At 38.5% G+C, this 18,729-nt stretch overlaps 1 protein-coding gene across 6 annotated transcripts in view; it reads right to left on the bottom strand.

The window, feature by feature from the left end:
* Positions 1-10,724, bottom strand: part of kti12 (KTI12 chromatin associated homolog) — a 34,072-nt gene extending 23,348 nt beyond the window's left edge. For 2 of the 6 annotated variants that reach the window (XM_058387089.1, XM_058387091.1), the window contains exon 1: positions 10,464-10,600. Coding sequence is in view for 2 of the 6 variants with exons in the window: in XM_058387086.1 (XP_058243069.1) it covers positions 10,464-10,614 (151 nt within the window). In the remaining 4 variants the exon portion in view is untranslated. Of the gene's footprint in view, positions 1-10,463 lie in introns of all 6 variants that reach the window. The other 4 variants (XM_058387086.1, XM_058387087.1, XM_058387090.1 and 1 more) reach the window with 4 other exon arrangements.
* Positions 10,725-18,729: the final 8,005 nt, after the last annotated feature.

Here is an 18,729-nt window from a genome sequence, read left to right as displayed (position 1 = left end):
CTCGTCACTTGGTGGTGCCCACTGATGCTGTGGATGGATCTGTGTGGACCAGGAGACAGCCATGGACAGAGCCACTTGGGGACTTTCACACCATCACACATCTGCCATTTCATCTGTCAGCTTGTGACAGCAAAGAAATTGTGTCTATAATGACCTTAGAAACTACAATGACCTAATAGTTCCTCATGGACCATTGATTGCTGTTGTAGAAAGGACATTAATCAGCTACAGTTACGTTATTTACTGTCTAGTGTCACCCAAATGAGGATGGGTTCCCTTCTGAGCCTGGTTCCTCTCAAGGTTTCTTCCTTATTCCATCCCAGGGAGTTTTTCCTTGCCACCGTCGCCACAGGCTTGCTCATTAGGGATAAAATAGGGATAAAATAGTTTAATTTAATAATTTTATTCTTATTTTGAGTTTAGTTATTTTTTATTTTCATTTTCCCCCTCCCCTTTCTCAGTTTTTCTTCTTTTGTAAAGCTGCTTTGAGACAACGTTCATTGTAAAAGGGGCTATACAAAATAAATTGAATTGAATTCAAATTTAACACACCTGCTCCCCATTCACACTTGAGACCTTGTAACACTAACAAGTCACATGACACAGTAAATGGTAAATTGAGCCCAATTTGGACATTTCCACTTAGGGGTGTACTCACTTTTGTTGCCAACAGTTTAGACATTAATGGCTGTGTGTTGAGTTATTTTGAGGGGACAGCAAATTTACACTGTTATACAGGCTGTACACTCACTACTTTACATTGTAGCAGAGTGTCATTTCTTCAGTGTTGTCACATGAAAAGATATAATAAAATATTTACAAAAATGTGAGGGTTGTACTCAGTTTTGTGAGATACTGTACACGCAGGATAGCTTGTACCACATGGGATAACTTGTGGCACAGAGATCATGGGAGTAGTGCATGCTAGCACGTCTCTGTCTTGCCATCCAAGCACATGTTAATGCAGAACTATAAACAGCCCTCTATAAAGACCATTTCAAGATTGTAAATAATAAAAAACACTTTGCAATGATACTGTGCATGTCTGGTGCAGAAGCATTTCCTGACTAGAACTAAACGGCTATGGTATTTGCAAAAACTCAAAATAAACCATCAACTGGAATAAGTGGCCCCTCTGGATAAGAGCAACTTTTGGCTGAAATTTCAACATGCTCGAAATTGAGTGTGTCTATACGAGTGAAGCTGTAAAAGCATATCATGGTCTAGATGCTTACAACTATTTTTGGAACTATAAGTGGAAGAGTTGGGAATATCTACTTGTACAGTGTGGACAACATTTGTCTATAGCATGTCAAACAGTGTCAAAAACTTACTCCGCATGGTTGGTCATTAAGGTGACTGGGCAGGTTGTTAGTATAGTGTAATAAAAAAAATTACTGTATGCCAGTAAAAAAAAAAAATTATGTAGCATTATTACTAGGGGTGCTCTGATTGAATGGTCGCTGATCATAATCGGCCGATAATTGCTTTGGGAAGTTTGATCGGCGGTCTCTATAATGGCTAGAATCTAGAAAAGCCGATCAGATGACGCAATTTTTTTTTGCATGCTGCTAAAATGGCTTCACCGGTCTGGCAATTCTACGTAGTGTGTGAAAAAGACAATACATTAGCAATCTGCAACCTGTGTAACAACCAAATTCCACGAGGCAGGAATCACGAACCTCATCAGACATTTGAAGGTTAGTCACGTAAAGGAATATGAGCAGTTTTCAAAGTTGGCTAGCGCTAAGAGAGAGAGCAGGAGAGTTCAGCAACTCGAGCGCCACTCACTCAGCTGACTGACATCTCTCTCCGCATGCGCGCATGCTCACTCTCACACACGCCAAAATACCGCGAGTGTGTGTGCTGGAATATGCTCTACTGTATATACTGTAACATCCTACACCTATCGGTCTGCACAGTGCCGCTTTCACACCACGTGACTAAAACACCTTACAGCACTTGAGCGTGACAGCAAAAAAAAAAACTGTCACAAAACACAACAATCTTATAATTGAGATTATAGCCTAACTTTTAATTTTTAGTGTTAACACAGTTGATAGAAGTCGGCTAACAAATGTATGTTGTGTCAAAAAGGAGGCCCACTGTCTTTGGTTCTGAAAACCCCTGACATAAGGACCCTTTTGAATATTATTCCATACCCAATATGTACAAAAGCCTTAAATGAAATAAGCCTAAAGATAAATCTAAATAAAATATAAACTGTTAAAGCACTAAGACATTACAGTCTGGACATCATGACTTTATTATTCAATTAATGCAGTATTTAAGTTAAAATACAGACATGACTTAGGGGAACAATGGGCCAGAACAGACAGCCCCTGATGTTTTCAAATCCTAGAAATGCCCCTGAGTTATACCAAACAGTGGTACACAGTTTACACATGTCGACAGCCTTATGAAGGACAACATAAAATCAGTTAATTTCTAGGTAGACTGTTTGTTCTGTCTGTTATTTTATTTATTTTTATATAATCTACAGGAAAGTTGTATTTGTCCAGCTCTAAGCTGTTCCCAATTACTGACCAAGCACAGGCTGCTATGTTTTAAGTTAATAAATAAATAAATACAGTTATCAATTCATGATATTCCTTTTCTCATATTTTCAATATTTAATTTACATTGTTGTTAAATATAGTTTAATAAATAATGCTATATGATAAGGCTTGAAATAGACCATGCAATCGCTATCAGTAGATACAGCTTCTAGTGATCAGAGATCGGTGATCGGCCACAAAAATCCTGATCGGAGCACCCCTAATTATTACCTATTGCAAACGTAATTATTTCATACATTCCGAAATGTCTCTGAAGGTAAGGTGAATGTTGTTGCCTTGTTACTGTGGAACAGTGCATGAGAAATGGATTAAATGCTCCAATCTGTGACATCTGAGACTTGTGTGTGGTCACGAATAAACAAGATGATGCAAGCTGTTCAGTGCTCACTACAGTGTCTTATTTTTAAAAATTCTAATGCGTAGACCTGTGTTGCTGCATTTATACAATAAACAAATGATATATACTTGTTAATAAAAGTAAAAATTGATTAGTATAATGCCAGTTTGTTTTAGACTGAGCCAAAACCAGTAGTAGATTTTTTTTTTGGAAATTTTAACAATTTAATATCCGAAAGTTGACATTTTAATTTTTAACGGTCTCTCGCTGATGTTTCAAATGTGCACAGCAACTGAATAATTCGGGCAAGACTGCCACAATTATGCCACTAAGATAGAGGATTCCGCTGAGAGAGCTAAATGAAAAGACCCTTTCTCACCGATAAAGAACTCACCAATAGCTAAAAGGAAGGATACAGGAACGGAAGGGAAAGAAGGTATGATTGCAGTACTGGAAGCAATAAAGCAGCTTACTGATAAGGTGGACATACTTGGCACCCAACTACAGCAGAACTCCGTAATGTTAACTACATGGCTAAGGCAGAAGAGATCAATGCAGCTGAAATTAAAGACTGTAAAACTCAGTTATAGTGCACTGTTCATGATGTGGTGGATGTTAAGAAAGACAATGCAGAGTTAATGGAACGTGTCTAAGAACTAGAATGCTACAAGCACCAGTGGAATCTTAAAATCCGAGGATTAAAAGAAAAGGAAGGTGAAGACATACACTACCAGTCAAAAGTTTGGACACACCTTTTAATTCAATGTTTTTTGTTTAGGGATTTATTTTCTACATTCTAGAACAATACTGGAGATTTCAAAACTATGAAATAACACACATGAACTTAAGTAATCCATATGTAATGACAAAAAACAGTCAGTTATTTTAAGACACGAAGGTCAGGTGTTCTGGAATAGTTCTTGCAAGAACAGTATTGTCGAGTGCATTTGCAAAATCCATCAAGACGAATTGATGCTGTATTGGCCACAAAAGGAGGCCCTACACCATACTAATGAATTATTGTGGTCTAAAACCAGGCGTTTCAGTTTCATTGTCCAACCCCTGTATATTTCAATATTAAAACTAGTTAAGACGTTTAAGATGAATTTCTTTAAGAACTTTAAATTTGGGTTTACTTTTTTTAAAAACCTTTTTCAAGTGTCAACAAAATAAAACAAGTTCTGTCCAGAAGTAAAAGTATTAAATTAGAAATAAAATATGTTTGATGGACAGATGGGTTTTATATGATGATCTCTGTGAGCTCGGTAAAGTTAGTTTTAGGTTCGATATTTGCCGGATATTCACCTAGGCTGCTTTAAATTCTGCAAATTTACCTCTCAGTACAAACGAAGTCCAATAATTAATACAAATTATGTTTACAAAGCCATAGTAAATGACTTGTGAGCAAACTGACTGAAAATATTTAGCAAATATGTCTCCTTAGACAATACCTTCCCTAGTGTATGTACAGTACACAAATATTTTTAGAGAAAAAAAAATACAGAAATTCATCAGAATGGGGTTAGTCATATTCCATATTTGTAGTTACAAAACTGACTTACTACAGGTGAAATTATGTCAATATCTGTCTTACTGTATATACAATACATAATTATTCTAAGAAAAAAAATTACTGTAATTCACCAAAAGGTTTTTTTTTTTTAATGTTCCAAAGGTTGTGGTACATTCATAGTGGCCAAACTGACTTACTACAGCTGAAATTGTGCCAATATCTCCCTTACTGTATGTACAGTATACAACTATTTTCTACCAAAAGGGTTTTTTATGTTCCAATGGTTGTAGTACCTTCTTAGGGGCTAGACTGACTTACTACAGCTGAAATTGTGCCAATATCTCACTTACTGTATTTACAGCATACAACTATTTTTTTTAAAAAAAAGTTACTGTAATTCACCAAAATTGTTTTTTTTATGTTTCAAAGGTGTTAGTACATTTGTAGTTACAAGACTGACTTACTACAGGTAAAATTATGTCAATATATGTCTTACTGTATATACAGAACACAAATTTTAGAAAAAAAATTACTGTAATTCACCAAAAGGATTTTTTTATGTCCCAAAGGTTATAGTACATTCATAGTGGCTAGACTGACTTACTACAGGAGAAAGTTTGCCAATATCTCACTTACTGTATGTACAGTATACAACTATTTTCTTTAAAAAAAATTACTGTAATTCACCAAAAGGGTTTTTTATGTTTCAAAGGGTATAGTACATTCATAGTGACAAGACTGAATTACTACAGGAAATATTTTGGAAATATCTACAGGAAATATCACCCTTACTGTACATTAAGGATGCAACAATACAGTTAACCCATGGTTCAATACGTACCGCGTTTTTTTAACCACGGTTTTCGGTTCTGTTCGGTTCAGATAGCTTGGCAAATTAAAATTAAAAAGTTTTTTTTCTCCATTATTCTTTGCTTAGGTGACAGAAACAGTAAGCATGTTAAGAAGAAAAAAAAACTGGTTTTAGTTGCAATTCTCTTTATTTTACTTAAATGCAAAAATCAACTTGTACACATTCATAGTGTACTGAAATAGTGAGATATAGAAATTAGCGCTTGTATGACTTTATTACAGGGGACGGGTTTGGAGTACAGTGCTCTTTTTTCCCAATCCGCTATGTAATGAACAGTAAGAATTAGATAACTCTGTTACCCGCGAGGTCCAACTATCTGTTATTAGATTTTTTGTGCGTTTTTTCATAGAGGGCAGTGAAAAAAGGACTTGTAACGCGCTTTGAGCACTTTCTTTCACTTTCAAGTTGCCGAAAGCCCACATCACCTATCACAGAAAATGGCTGCAAATCTTTAACATTATTATTATATTATTATAATTATAATATTATTATATTATAATTATTTTTTGTGTCCCTCGGAACCAGTTGGTTATGAATGCTGGAAGGAATCAGCCAGCCTGTTGCTTTTTGGGTGCCTGTGTTACCTGCTCTGCCATCTTGCTTCAACACAGTGATATCTCTGGGTTATGGAGCTGCAGGTGTGCGGTCATGTTGGAAGTATTTCCATTTGAGTAGCTAACTTGTGTGTAACGGTGCTTGCACACAGTCATTTTTTGTTTAGCATTTTTGTTTCATCAGCATCATAGTCAACAACAAATCCGAAATGTTCCCACACCACAGATGTGAAAGACGGCACTGTTTCCTCATATTTCTGTCTCACTTCACCGCTCTCTATGGTTAGATTGTGAAATCTGACACCAGCATCGCAAGCATGGTTACGTGTCCCTAACTTTAGCGTTCACTGATTGGCTATTTACTCACAGGGAGGCGTGTCTGTCTCAGCGCGTAGACATACAATACAGGCAAACACAAACAGGCGGTTCAGAGAGTAATAAAACACATGGAAATTATTATTTTAAGGAAAAACTGAAAAAAATGTGGTTCACATATGCGTATTGAACCGTGGAGGTTGTACCAAACGGTTCTATAATATATTGAGTATTGTGGCATCTCTACTGTACATACAATGAGTGAGATATTGGCAAACTTTCTCCTGTATTAAGTCAGTCTAGCCACTATGAATGTACTACAGCCTTTGGAACATAAAAAAATTCTTTTGGCGAATTTCAGTCATTTTTTAAATAAAAAAGTTGTGTACTGTACATACAGTAAGGGTTATATTGGCAAACATTTTACCTGTAGTAAATCAGTTTTGTCCCTATAAATCAGTGGCGGGCCGTGCATTTCACACCTAGGCCTTCACTGGTGTCCTACCTGAATTAATCCACCTCTATAACATCATTATGATGCCACGGCAATAGATACTAATCACTTGTTAAATAAAAAATAAATTAGGCTACAGTACTTCACACCTGACACATGGCATCCTATCACAGTTCCACGCTGGAATTCACTGAGCTCCTGAGAGCGACCCATTCTTTCACAAATGTTTGTAAAAACAGTCTGCATGCCTAGGTGCTTGATTTCATACACCTGTGGCCATGGAAGTGATTGGAACACCTGATTCTGATTATTTGGATGGGTGAGCGAATACTTTTGGCAATATAGTGTATATTTAGTTTGTGTGGTTCGCTGCCTCCGACTACTCCAATTATCCAATCAAAAGACCTGAAATTGCTGACGTACTCGTATGCCTCCTAGATGGCCCCAGTGATGCCAACTCGAAATCTGATTGTTTAATGGAACAGTTTCATTGCCACTTATTTTAAGCTACATGCGCCTGCACTATTCATTCTGAATGCCTTAAGGCCGGGCAACACATTATGTCAGCCACTAGCTGAAATACGACTGGATAAATACTCTTATCATACATATACACTACTGGAAGCAACGCAACCTAGAGAAAAGCTATGAAATGTAGAGAATAGACTATTGAGAATCATTTAATACACATTCATGGAAAAATATATTAAATATATTAACATACAAGTCAGTGACTCAGGTCACTGCTGTTTAGGCCAGCAGAGAAACCCTGCTGAACATAATGAACATAAAACAATTTAGAAAAAAAATAGATGAATGTTCTACTAGATTATTCTAGATGACAGAAAAAAATATTTACTGAATATTCATGTATAATAATAATGAAAAAAAGTAGGAAAATGATGTGTCCATGCCTGATGTTCTCATCCTCCGCAACATTTTTTAAGGACTGTTTAAACACACATACAGAATGCAAATAAAGTTTGATTATGAGTGATGGAGCACATGGGACAGTTACTTCAAGATGGTGACCAGGTGCATTCATCTTTTTATATCTTTCCAGTTAAATGTTAAATATTCTATTGTCAGAATGTTAACACGACTTTTTGATTATCATTACCGAAACAGGAAGTTTTCTACATTTCGAAAATTTTAGTTACAATTTTTTTTTATGAAAATGTACTTTATTAAGGTCTAATTATATGCATTGAGAAAAATTTGTAAAGCCATCATGGCTTCTCTATTGTTAGCAAAACATCCTGAGGCACCTCATCCTCCGCAACACCATTCTCATATACCGCAACCATTTAAGGCCAGTTGTGGTAAAGAGAACTTATATAACGGGAATGAGAATTTAAGCATATTGTGTATAACTTTTAAATATCTCTTACGAATTTAATATTAATTTCAAATTTCCTAAATGCTGATATTTTGCTTTATGATTTGTTTCATTGTAGACAGTTAGCAAGTGAGAAAAAAAGCTTTAGCAAAGGCCAGGGTGACAAAGTTCAGGGAAAAATTATACCATTAAGCCCAGAACTGCTGGAGGAGTATAGAAGGAAGGAGAGAGAGTGGTTAGGTTTGGAGATGTTACAGCAGGTGTAATTAGCAAAAAACACCCGACAGTGTTAGAAAATGTACATATTATACATGTACACTCACACACACACCCCTTTAGCCACTACTATAACAGGACTTTGGTGCTGGGTTGAGTGTACTGTTCATATTGTGGGAAATTCCCGCCACACTAAGGCATGTAGATTGTGTGATTCTTAAAGTGACAGCAGCCTAATAAATTTGCTGCACTCTGTCATTAATTTTAATTAAAAACAAACTTCAGTAGTTTAAATTGTTAATAATTGTTATAATTTAGTAATTTAATTACATAATAAATAAACAGTTATTTGTTCTTCTGTTTGTAATTTGTTTGTTTTTCTTATTTTCTTGTTTACTTTACTTTTCGATTCATTTCAAAGACTAAAATTAACCTCTACCCCACCCCACAACTTCAGGCCCAGTACAGAACACACACACACACACACACACACACACACACAGAGTAAGCATCAAGTCTATATAATGTGATGATGTATACATAAATTTTTTTCCCCCATGTTATGAGACTAATTTAATGTAATGCTTTCTTTCCGCTTCCAGGAATCAAAAACGAAAACAAACTGGTAAAATAAAGAAAACTGAAGAGCTGACTAAGAAGCAACAGGAAAAAAAGACAGTGGTCAGTTATTTTTTAGTGCCATGGCAAAATGGTTTATGTTTTTTAGGTACACGTTGAAATGTTGTCCTGTTTATTCCTGTTTTAATGTTTTTCTTTTTTTTATTTTTGGCTTTTGTATTTTTGAAGCACTACACAATAAAACTGTTTTGAACTTGAATGCATGATTGTGCAAATATTATCTGTTTCTTTCTGCATGATCTCAGACTAGTATACAAGTCTCAGTATAAATCTCAGACTAGTATACTTATTATCATTACCGAAATAATTAACCCCATTACCAAAACCTATATATCATTACCAAAACAGATGTTTATTAGATGTCAATTTAATTAATAAAAATATAGTACTTTGATTTTAAATGCATGTGCAGAATCTTAAAATTATGTTCTTTTAAGTTTGTCACATCATTTTGAAAAAATGTCAGGTTTCTTCGAAAAAATTTTTAAAAAATGTTGTAAATTGTGGATGGTGTGAAATCAGTCAAAATTTAAAAAACTGTTAAATTAAAAATAAATACTATTTCAAAACTTCAAGTAACTGTGCATGACTATTAATAATCCACTGTTGCGGTAATGAGATTTTTTTAGGACTTATTTTGGAAATTATGTTCAAAAAGGTATTAAATGGTAAGTAAAAGTTTTTAAATTAACGTTCACAAATACTCCAGACTTTGTTGCTAATGTCTGAAAAAAAAAAAAGTTAATTTAAGCATTTTTAAAATTTTCATGTTAGAAATTTTTAAAACCAAGATTTTGTGAGAATCACCCTTTTGGTGAATTTCAGTGTTTTTTTTTTTCTAAGAACAATTGTGTACTGTATGTACAGTAAGGGTGATACTGGCAGGATTTTACCTGTAGTAAATCAGTTTTGTCCCTATAAACATACTACAACCTTTGGAACATTAATAAAAACACTTCTGGCGAACAGTATTTTTCATGAAAATATTTCTGTATTGTACATACAGTAAGGGAGATATCGGCAAATTCTCACCTGTAGTAAGTCAGTCTGGACACTAGGAATGTACTACAACATTTATGAACAGATATGAAATAAAGTATTGGAAAAATGTCACCTGTAGTAAATCACTATGAGTAATATAAGCTTTACAGTTTGACAATGTGTTATTTTATATGATAAAAGTCACTTTAATTAAAATACATTGGTCGCTTTAAACCCAGTCGGTGGAATTTTCAGACGGTCCCTTAAGCATCAAGCGCTGCAATAGTGCGTGAAAGCTTTCCCCGGTTTAAATTAGCTGCTAGAATACGCTTGGGCAGTTTTGAAAAATTATTTTCATGTCGATATAAAGTTGTTGCATCGTGGTAAAGGTATCTTTGTAAAACTGTCGACTCTGTAGAACAGTGGCAATCGAAAGCGAATGTCCGGCGACTATCGAACCTAAAACTAACTTTACCGCGCTACATTTGGTTGATAATAAAATTTTAAAATAGCCAACCAATCATACGGTACCTCTAATTCTATTTCCATTTTTTCATGGCTGCTGCTGTGGCAGTATATAACACAAAAAAATCTTCTAACCATAATGATTCGAATTAATATAACTAACTAGTTAGCTAAGCTGAAGGCGTTTAACTGCAACTCACCTGCATACACCGAGTTCTTATCAATGCCATGCATTTCATCTCCAATTATGTCAACTTGCTTATCTGTATTTTCGCTGAAGTAATCTCGTAATTCCCGAGCTCGGCGACTTTTTCCGCTGCAAGGAAAGCCACACATTATAATTAAGGGCATTTTCTCGCAAAATGACTGTGTCTAACAAACAGTTCGTAACACACGTGTCCGTGTTCTTAATTTAAACCGGATCAATGCAGAAACTGTCATGATCTCTGAATGACACGGAACCAAACGTCATTGGTTACATAACGGCTCCATCACGCATTGGCTTCAGCTTATTGGTTGTGTCACTTCTCGATACGTACCGGAAACATGATTTGTACTGCGCATGTGCGGAATTTGCGTCTACTTCCCGTCTGTAGTATGACGAAACGATTTACGGCAGTTTCGGGTATTTTTAATACTGTTGTTATATATATATATATATATATATATATATATATATATATATATATATATATATATATATATATAGAAACAAGAAGTGTAGGGCAGCTATAAACGAATGTCATACAGTTTAAGGTAAGACATCAAGGCATAAAATGAACATAAACATAAATATGAAACAAAACGAATAATAAATGAAAATAAATAAATAGATGAATAAATACCAAGGCAAAAAAGAGCTATATAAGGCCAGTTACATAAATTTGAAAAGCTTTAGTGTTTCTTATTTTGTGATTTTGTGGGTTTCAAAATATATTTTAAATAAAGTTTTATAAAAGATGATATATGATGGTTTCTTTTGAATTATTTTTTACATTATAAACAGATTAATTATTTAATTTTGTTTAGTGGAAAAATATGGTTTTTGAAAGAAAAGCTGAAAAAAGTTTTGGAAAAAAATTATGTTTATTTTTAAGTCAACCCAAAATGAAATAGAAAAAGGGCAGTAAAAAAATAAATGTTCAATGTCTTCAACTGATATGCTGCAGAAGGTGCATTTATTACAAATGCTGTTGTTATAATACTACTAATAATATTGTTATAATGTGTTGACACTACCGTGCAGGAAATAATTCTTTACTAGTGATTGTCTTGATATAAATACACTTTTCTGGTGAAATATTTTAATTAAATTATAACGATTAAATTGAGTAATCTAAATTTATTCAATAAAATTAAATAAATGAAAAAAAAATACATTTGCTAGACTCCATTTGGGTAATATATGTGTATATAAGTGTGTCTATGTAATCTAGCCTTGGGGTTACAGTCCAGTGACTGGTCCCAAGCCTGGATAAATAGAGAGGGTTGCGTCAGGAAGGGCATCCGGCATAAAACATTGCCAAATTTAACCATGCGAATCGTCAGTACTCTAAATTTCATACTGGATCAGTCAAGGCCCGGGCTTAACCACGACCACCATCAGCACTGTTGACCTACAGGGCGCTGGTGGAAATTGGGCTATTGTTGGTCGAAGAAGTAGAGGAGGAAGGAGAGTGGGAAGACAGAGAGACAAGAAGAAAGGTAAGAGTGTAGGACTGAGAATAGGAACTCTGAATGTTGGTACTATGACATGGAAAGGTAGAGAGCTGGCTGATATGATGGAGAGAAGGAAGGTGGATATACTGTGTGTACAGGAGACCAGATGGAAGGGTAGCAAGGCTCGTAGTATAGGAGCAGGATTCAAGCTGTTTTATTACGGTGTGGATAGTAAGAGAAATGGGGTAGGTGTGGTTCTGAAGGAGGAGTTTGTGAGGAATGTTCTAGAGGTGATGAGAGTGTCAGACAGGGTGATGAATCTGAAGTTAGAGGTTGAAGGGGTGATGTTGAATGTTGTTAGTGGTTATGCCCCACTGGTAGGTTGTGAGTTAGAGGAGGAAGAGGGATTCTGGAGTGAATTAGATGAGGTGATAGAGAGTATTCCAACAGGTGAGAGAGTGGTGATAGGAGCAGATTTTAATGGACATATTGGTGAGGGGAACACAGGTGATGAGGAGGTGATGGGCAAGTTTGGAGTTAAGGAAAGGAACCTTGAAGGACAGATGGTAGTGGACTTTGCTAAGAGGATGGACATGGCTGTGGTTAACACTTATTTTCAGAACAGGGAGGAGCATAGAGTGACTTACAAGTGTGGAGGTAGGAGCACACAGGTAGACTACATCCTATATAGAAGAGGCAATCTGAAAGAGATTAGTGACTGTAAAGTGGTAGCGGGAGAGAGTGTAGCCAGACAGCATAATGTTGTGAGGAATTTAGACAGAAGTTGAGGCAGGCTCTGGGTGGTCATGTAGTGCTGCCAGATGACTGGGAAACTACAGCAGAAGTGATCAGGGAGACAGGAAGAAAGGTGCTGGGTGTGTCATCTGGAAGGAGAAAAGAAGATAAGGAGACTTGGTGGTGGAATGAGGAAGTTCAGGATAGTATTCAAAGGAAGAGGTTAGCCAAGAAGAAGTGGGACATGGACAGGACTGAAGAGAATAGACAGGAATACAAGGAGTTACAGTACAGAGTGAAGAGGGAGGTATCTAAGGCCAAGCAGAAGGCGTATGATGAGTTGTACACTAGGTTAGACACTAGAGAAGGAGAGAAGGACATGTACAGGTTAGCTAGGCAGAGAGATCAAGATGGGAAGGATGTGCGGCAAGTTAGAGTTATTAAGGATAGAGATGGAAAGGTGCTCACAAGTGAGGAGAGTGTACGGAGGAGATGGAAGGAGTACTTTGAAGAGCTGATGAATGAGGAATATGAGAGGGAAAAAAGAGTAGAAGGGGTGAACTCTGTGGAACAGAAAGTAGATAAGATTAGAAAGGATGAAGTCAGGAAGGCTTTGAAGAGGATGAAAAGTGGAAAGGCAGTTGGTCCTGACGACATCCCGGTGGAGGTCTGGAAGTGTCTAGGAGAGGCGGCAGTGGAATTTTTAACTAGTCTGTTTAACAGGGTTTTAGAGAGTGAGAAGATGCCTGAGGAATGGAGAAGAAGTGTATTAGTGCTGATCTTTAAGAATAAGGGTGATGTGCAGAGTTGCAGCAACTATAGGAGGATAAAGTTGATGAGCCATACAATGAAGCTATGGGAAAGAGTAGTGGAAGCTAGTTTAAGGAAGGTAGTGGAAATTTGTGAGCAGCAGTATGGCTTCATGCCCAGAAAGAGCAAAACAGATGCAATTTTTGCTCTGAGAATGTTGATGGAGAAGTACAGGGATGGTCAGAGGGAGTTGCACTGTGTGTTTGTAGACTTGGAGAAAGTGTATGACAGGGTGCCAAGAGAAGAGCTGTGGTACTGTATGAGGAAGTCAGGAGTAGCAGAGAAGTATGTCAAAGTGGTGCAGGACATGTATGAGTGGAGCAGGACAGTGGTGAGGTGTGCTGTAGTTCAGACAGAGGAGTTCAAAGTGGAGGTGGGACTGCATCAGGGATTGGCTCTGAGCCCCTTCCTGTTTGCTATGGTGATGGACCAGTTGTCAAAGGAGGTCAGACAGGAGTTTCCTTGGACAATAATATTTGCAGATGACATTGTGATCTGTAGTGAGAGCAGGGAGCAGGTGGAGGAAAACCTGGAGAGGTGGAGGTTTGCGCTGGATAGGAGAGGAATGAAAGTCAGTCATAGTCAGACTGAGTACATGTGTGTGAATGACAGGGAGGGAAGTGGAACTGTAAGATTACAGGGTGAAGAGGTGAAGAAGGTACAGGAGTTTAGGTACTTGGGGTCAACAGACCAGAGTAATGGAGAGTGTGGGAAAGAGGTAAAGAAGCGAGTGCAGGCAGGTTGGAATGGGTGGATAAAGGTGTCAGGAGTTCTGTGTGATAGAAAAATTTCAGCGAGAATCAAGGGGAAGGTGTACATGACAGTGGTGAGACCCGCCATACTGTATGGTTTACAGACAGTGTCACTGAGACAGAGACAGGAGTCAGAGCTAGAGGTAGCAGAGCTGAAGATGTTGAGGTTCTCTTTGGGAGTGACAAGGTTGGACAGGATTAGGAACGAGTACATCAGAGGGACAACTCATGTTGGACGTTTGGGGGACAAAGTTAGAGAGGCCAGGTTAAGAGGGTTTGGACATGTCCAGAGGAGGGAGAGTGAGTATATTGGTAGGAGAATGTTGGACATGGAGCTGCCAGGCAGGAGGAAAAGAAGAAGGCCAAAGAGGAGTTATATGGATGTAATAAATGAGGATATGAAGCTAGTGGGTGTAAGTGTTGAGGATGCAGAATATAGGGATAGGTGGAGAGAGATGATTCGCTGTAGCGACCCCTGAAGGAAAAAGCTGAAAGAAGAAGAAGAAGAAAAGAGTGTGTGTGTTTTACATTTAATATTTAATTTTCTCAAGATATGTTCTACTTACTTCAGCAAAATTCTGCATGTCTGCTTTAAAGAAACATGCAAGATACTTATTTATTCTTTCAATTTATTTATTCATGAATTAATTAATTCCTTCCATCCTCCATGTTCTATTTTATATACAGTGAGGGAAAAAATTATTTGCTCCCCTGCTGATTTTGTATGTTTGCCCACTGACAAAGAAATGATCAGTCTGTAATTCTAATGGTCGGTTTATTTGAACAGTGAGAGACAAAAAAAATCCAGAAAAACACATTTCAAAAAAGTTATACATTGATTTGCATTTTATTGAGTGAAATAAGTATTTGACCCCTTTGCAAAACATGACTTAGTACTTGGTGGCAAACCCTTGTTGGCAATCACAGATGTCAGACATTTCTTGTAATTGGCCACCAGGTTGGCACACATCTCATATCTCAAGGAATTTGGGCCCACTCCTCTTTGCAGATCCTCTCCAAGTCATTAAGGTTTTTTGTGTTGATACCGGGAGCTCATTCACCAGAGAAGAGCTCATGAATATCAGGTCTACAGTCCCTACTGATTTATTTCCAACTTTCTTCGACACATCCGTGAATTTATTGGACATTCTGGTCAAAGATGCCCTCGCCTGCGTACATGCAGTGAAACGCCAGAGGAGGGGAAAATGCGCCGGCGCTCTTGTGTGCCTTTGCCGATGCGGACATCGCACACTGCTGCCGGGAATATTTCTCTCTAATGTGCGTTCACTGTGCAACAAGTTGGACGAACTTCAGATACTGGTGGGGAAAAACAAAGACTTTTCTTCTTCTTCAGTCTTGTGCTTCACGGAAACGTGGCTGTGTGGGCTGATACCAAATTCTGCGCTGCAGCTGGCAGAATTCCAACTTTTCAGAGTGGATCGTCATCCGGAACTTTCAGGCAAGGCGAAGGGTGGAGGAATTTGTTTTTACATTAACTACAGCTGGTGCAATGATGTGACAGTGATTCAGCAGCGCTGTTCTCCTGAACTGGAATCATTCTTTATCAATTGCAAGCCCTTCTACTCCCCACATGAGTTCGCTTTATTCATACTGGATGGTGTTTACATTCCACCGCAAGCCAACATACAGGAGGCACAGTGTATGCTCGCTGACCAGATACTGTGTGTAGAGCGTACATACCCGGATTCATTTATTATTGTTCTTGGCTACTTTAACAAAAGTAACCTCACACATGAACTCCCAAAATACAGACAATCTATTAAATGCCCGACCAGAGAGGAAAACATTATGGATCACTGTTACACTAAAGTAAACAGTGCCTACCATGCCATCTCACGAGCTGCTCTGGGACTCTCTGACCATGTCATGGTACATTTAATTCCTGCATACAGGCAGAAATTAAAACTCTCTAAACCTGTTGTGAGGACATCTAAGCAGTGGACCAGGGAGGCTGTGGAGGATCTTCATGCATGCATGGACTGTACTGATTGGGATGTATTCAAATCTACTACAAATAGTCTGGATGAGTACACTGAGGCTGTGACAGCATACATAAGCTTCTGTGAGGATAGCTGGGTACCATCGCGCACCAGGGTGAGTTACAACAACGACAAACCCTGGTTTACTGCTAGACTCAGACAGCTAAGGTGGGAGAAGGAAGATGCATTCAAGAGTGGGGACAGAATCAGGTTTAAAGAATCAAAGTACAAGTTTAGCAAGGTGGTGAGAGAAGCTAAACAACTGTACTCTGAGAAACTACAACAGCAGTTCTCAGCTAACGACTCTGTCTCTGTCTGGAAAGGGCTCAGACAGATCACAAACTGTAAAACCAAAGCCCCCCACTCTGCTAATGACCTGTGTCTTGCCAACAGATTGAATGAGTTCTACTGTCACTTTGAAAGACAATGGGACAGTCCTGGTGTCACCACCCCCAGGACAACAGCCATCAGCTCCAACACAGCCTGATCACCCCCTCCACAGTAGGGACCTCACAAATACACACCTCAACAGCCTTCTCCCCCTCCTCCTCCTCCTCCACCCCAAGAACGACTCTCTCCATCCTAGAGAGTGACGTTAACAAAGTCTCTCCATCCTAGAGAGTGACGTTAACAAAGTCTTTAAGAGACAGAACCCATGCAAAGCAGCGGGACCAGACTCAGTCACTCCATCTATCTTGAAGCACTGCACTGATCAGCTATCTCCAGTATTCACAGACATCTTTAACACCTCACTGGAGATATGCCATGTGCCAGCCTGCTTTAAGTCCCCAAAAAACCCAGGATCATGGGACTTAATGACTACAGACCTGTTGCCCTGACATCTGTGGTCATGAAGTCCTTCGAGCGCATCATGCTGACCCACCTCAAAGCCATCACAGACCCACTACTAGACCCCCTGCAGTTTGCCTACAGAGCCAACAGGTCTGATGATGATGCAATTAACATGGCCCTTCACTTCATCCTTCAGCATCTGGATTTCCCAGGCACCTATGCTAGGATCTTGTGTGTGGATTTCAGCTCTGCATTTAACACGATCATTCCATCCCTGCTTCAGGACAAACTCTCCCAGCTTAGTGTTCCTGACTCCACCTGCAGATGGATCACAGACTTCCTGAATGACAGGAGGCAGCAGGTGAGACTAGGAAAATATGTCTCTGAATCTTGGATCATCAGTACTGGCTCCCCCCAAGGCTGTGTTCTTTCTCCTCTACTCTTCTCTCTATATACGAACAACTGTACCTCCAGTCACCAGTCCGTCAAATTACTGAAGTTTGCAGATGACACCACCCTCATTGGACTCATCTCTGAAGGGGATGAGTCTGCCTACAGGAGGGAGATTGACCGTCTGGTGTCCTGGTGCAACCAGAACAACCTGGAGCTCAACGCTGTGAAAACAGTAGAGATGGTGGTAGACTTCAAGAAGAACCCTGCCCCACTCACCCCTATCATCCTGTGTGACTCACCAGTCAGTACTGTTGACTCCTTCCGCTTCCTGGGAACCATCATCACCCGGGACCTCAAGTGGGAGTTACGCATCAACACACTGATTAAAAAATCTCAACAGCATATGTACTTCCTGAGACAGTTAAAGAAGTTTAACCTTCCAAGGACAATGATGGTGCAGTTCTACACCAGCATTATTGAGTCTACACTCACCTCCTCCTGAACAATAACAAACAACTTCACTTTTCTGTTGTTACGTTAACGCACACAACTTGGACTGATATACTACACATTACTACCTCATACTGTGAACATTTTCACTGGTTCACTCTGTATATCCTACACTATTGTACAGTTATTGTTCCAATTTCACGGTATGAAGCATTTGCACTGGTCTTTTTGCACATCCTGTACTAATATACTGTTAGTGTTGTTATTCTTATTTTAATTTTCTTGTTTTCTAAACTGTTGCTATATCTCGACATTTATACATAGCCTTATAGCTTCTAGTTTGTGTGTAAAATTATGTTTCTTCTTCCTTATTACTTATTTATTTACTATGCACCAGCACATTAAGACAAATTCCTTGTATATGTAAATCCTACAGTACTTGGCAATAAAAGTGATTCTGATTCTGATTCTTCAGCTCCCTCCACAGATTTTCTATGGGATTAAGGTCTGGAGACTGGCTAGGCCACTACAGGACCTTAATGTGCTTCTTTTTGAACCACTCCTTTGTTGCCTTGGCCGTGTGTTTTTGGGTCATTGTCAGGCTGGAATATCCATCCACGACCCATTTTCAATGCCCTGGCTGAGGGAAGGAGGTTCTCATCCAAGATTTAACGGTACATGGCCCCGTCCATCGTCCCTTTGATGCGGTGCAATTGTCCTGTCACCTGGGGATGGTGTACTTGGGGTCATAGGCAGCATTCCTCCTCCTCCAAACACGGCAAGTTGAGTTGATGCCAAAGAGCTTGGTTTTGGTCTCATTTGGCCACAACACTTTCACCCAGTTCTCCTCTGAATCATTCAGATGTTCACTGGCA

Source organism: Hemibagrus wyckioides, linkage group LG04, assembly GCF_019097595.1.
Source record: "Hemibagrus wyckioides isolate EC202008001 linkage group LG04, SWU_Hwy_1.0, whole genome shotgun sequence".
Lineage (NCBI taxonomy): Eukaryota > Metazoa > Chordata > Actinopteri > Siluriformes > Bagridae > Hemibagrus > Hemibagrus wyckioides.
Note: the sequence above shows the minus strand (reverse complement) of the source record. Positions and strands in the feature narration are given on the sequence as shown.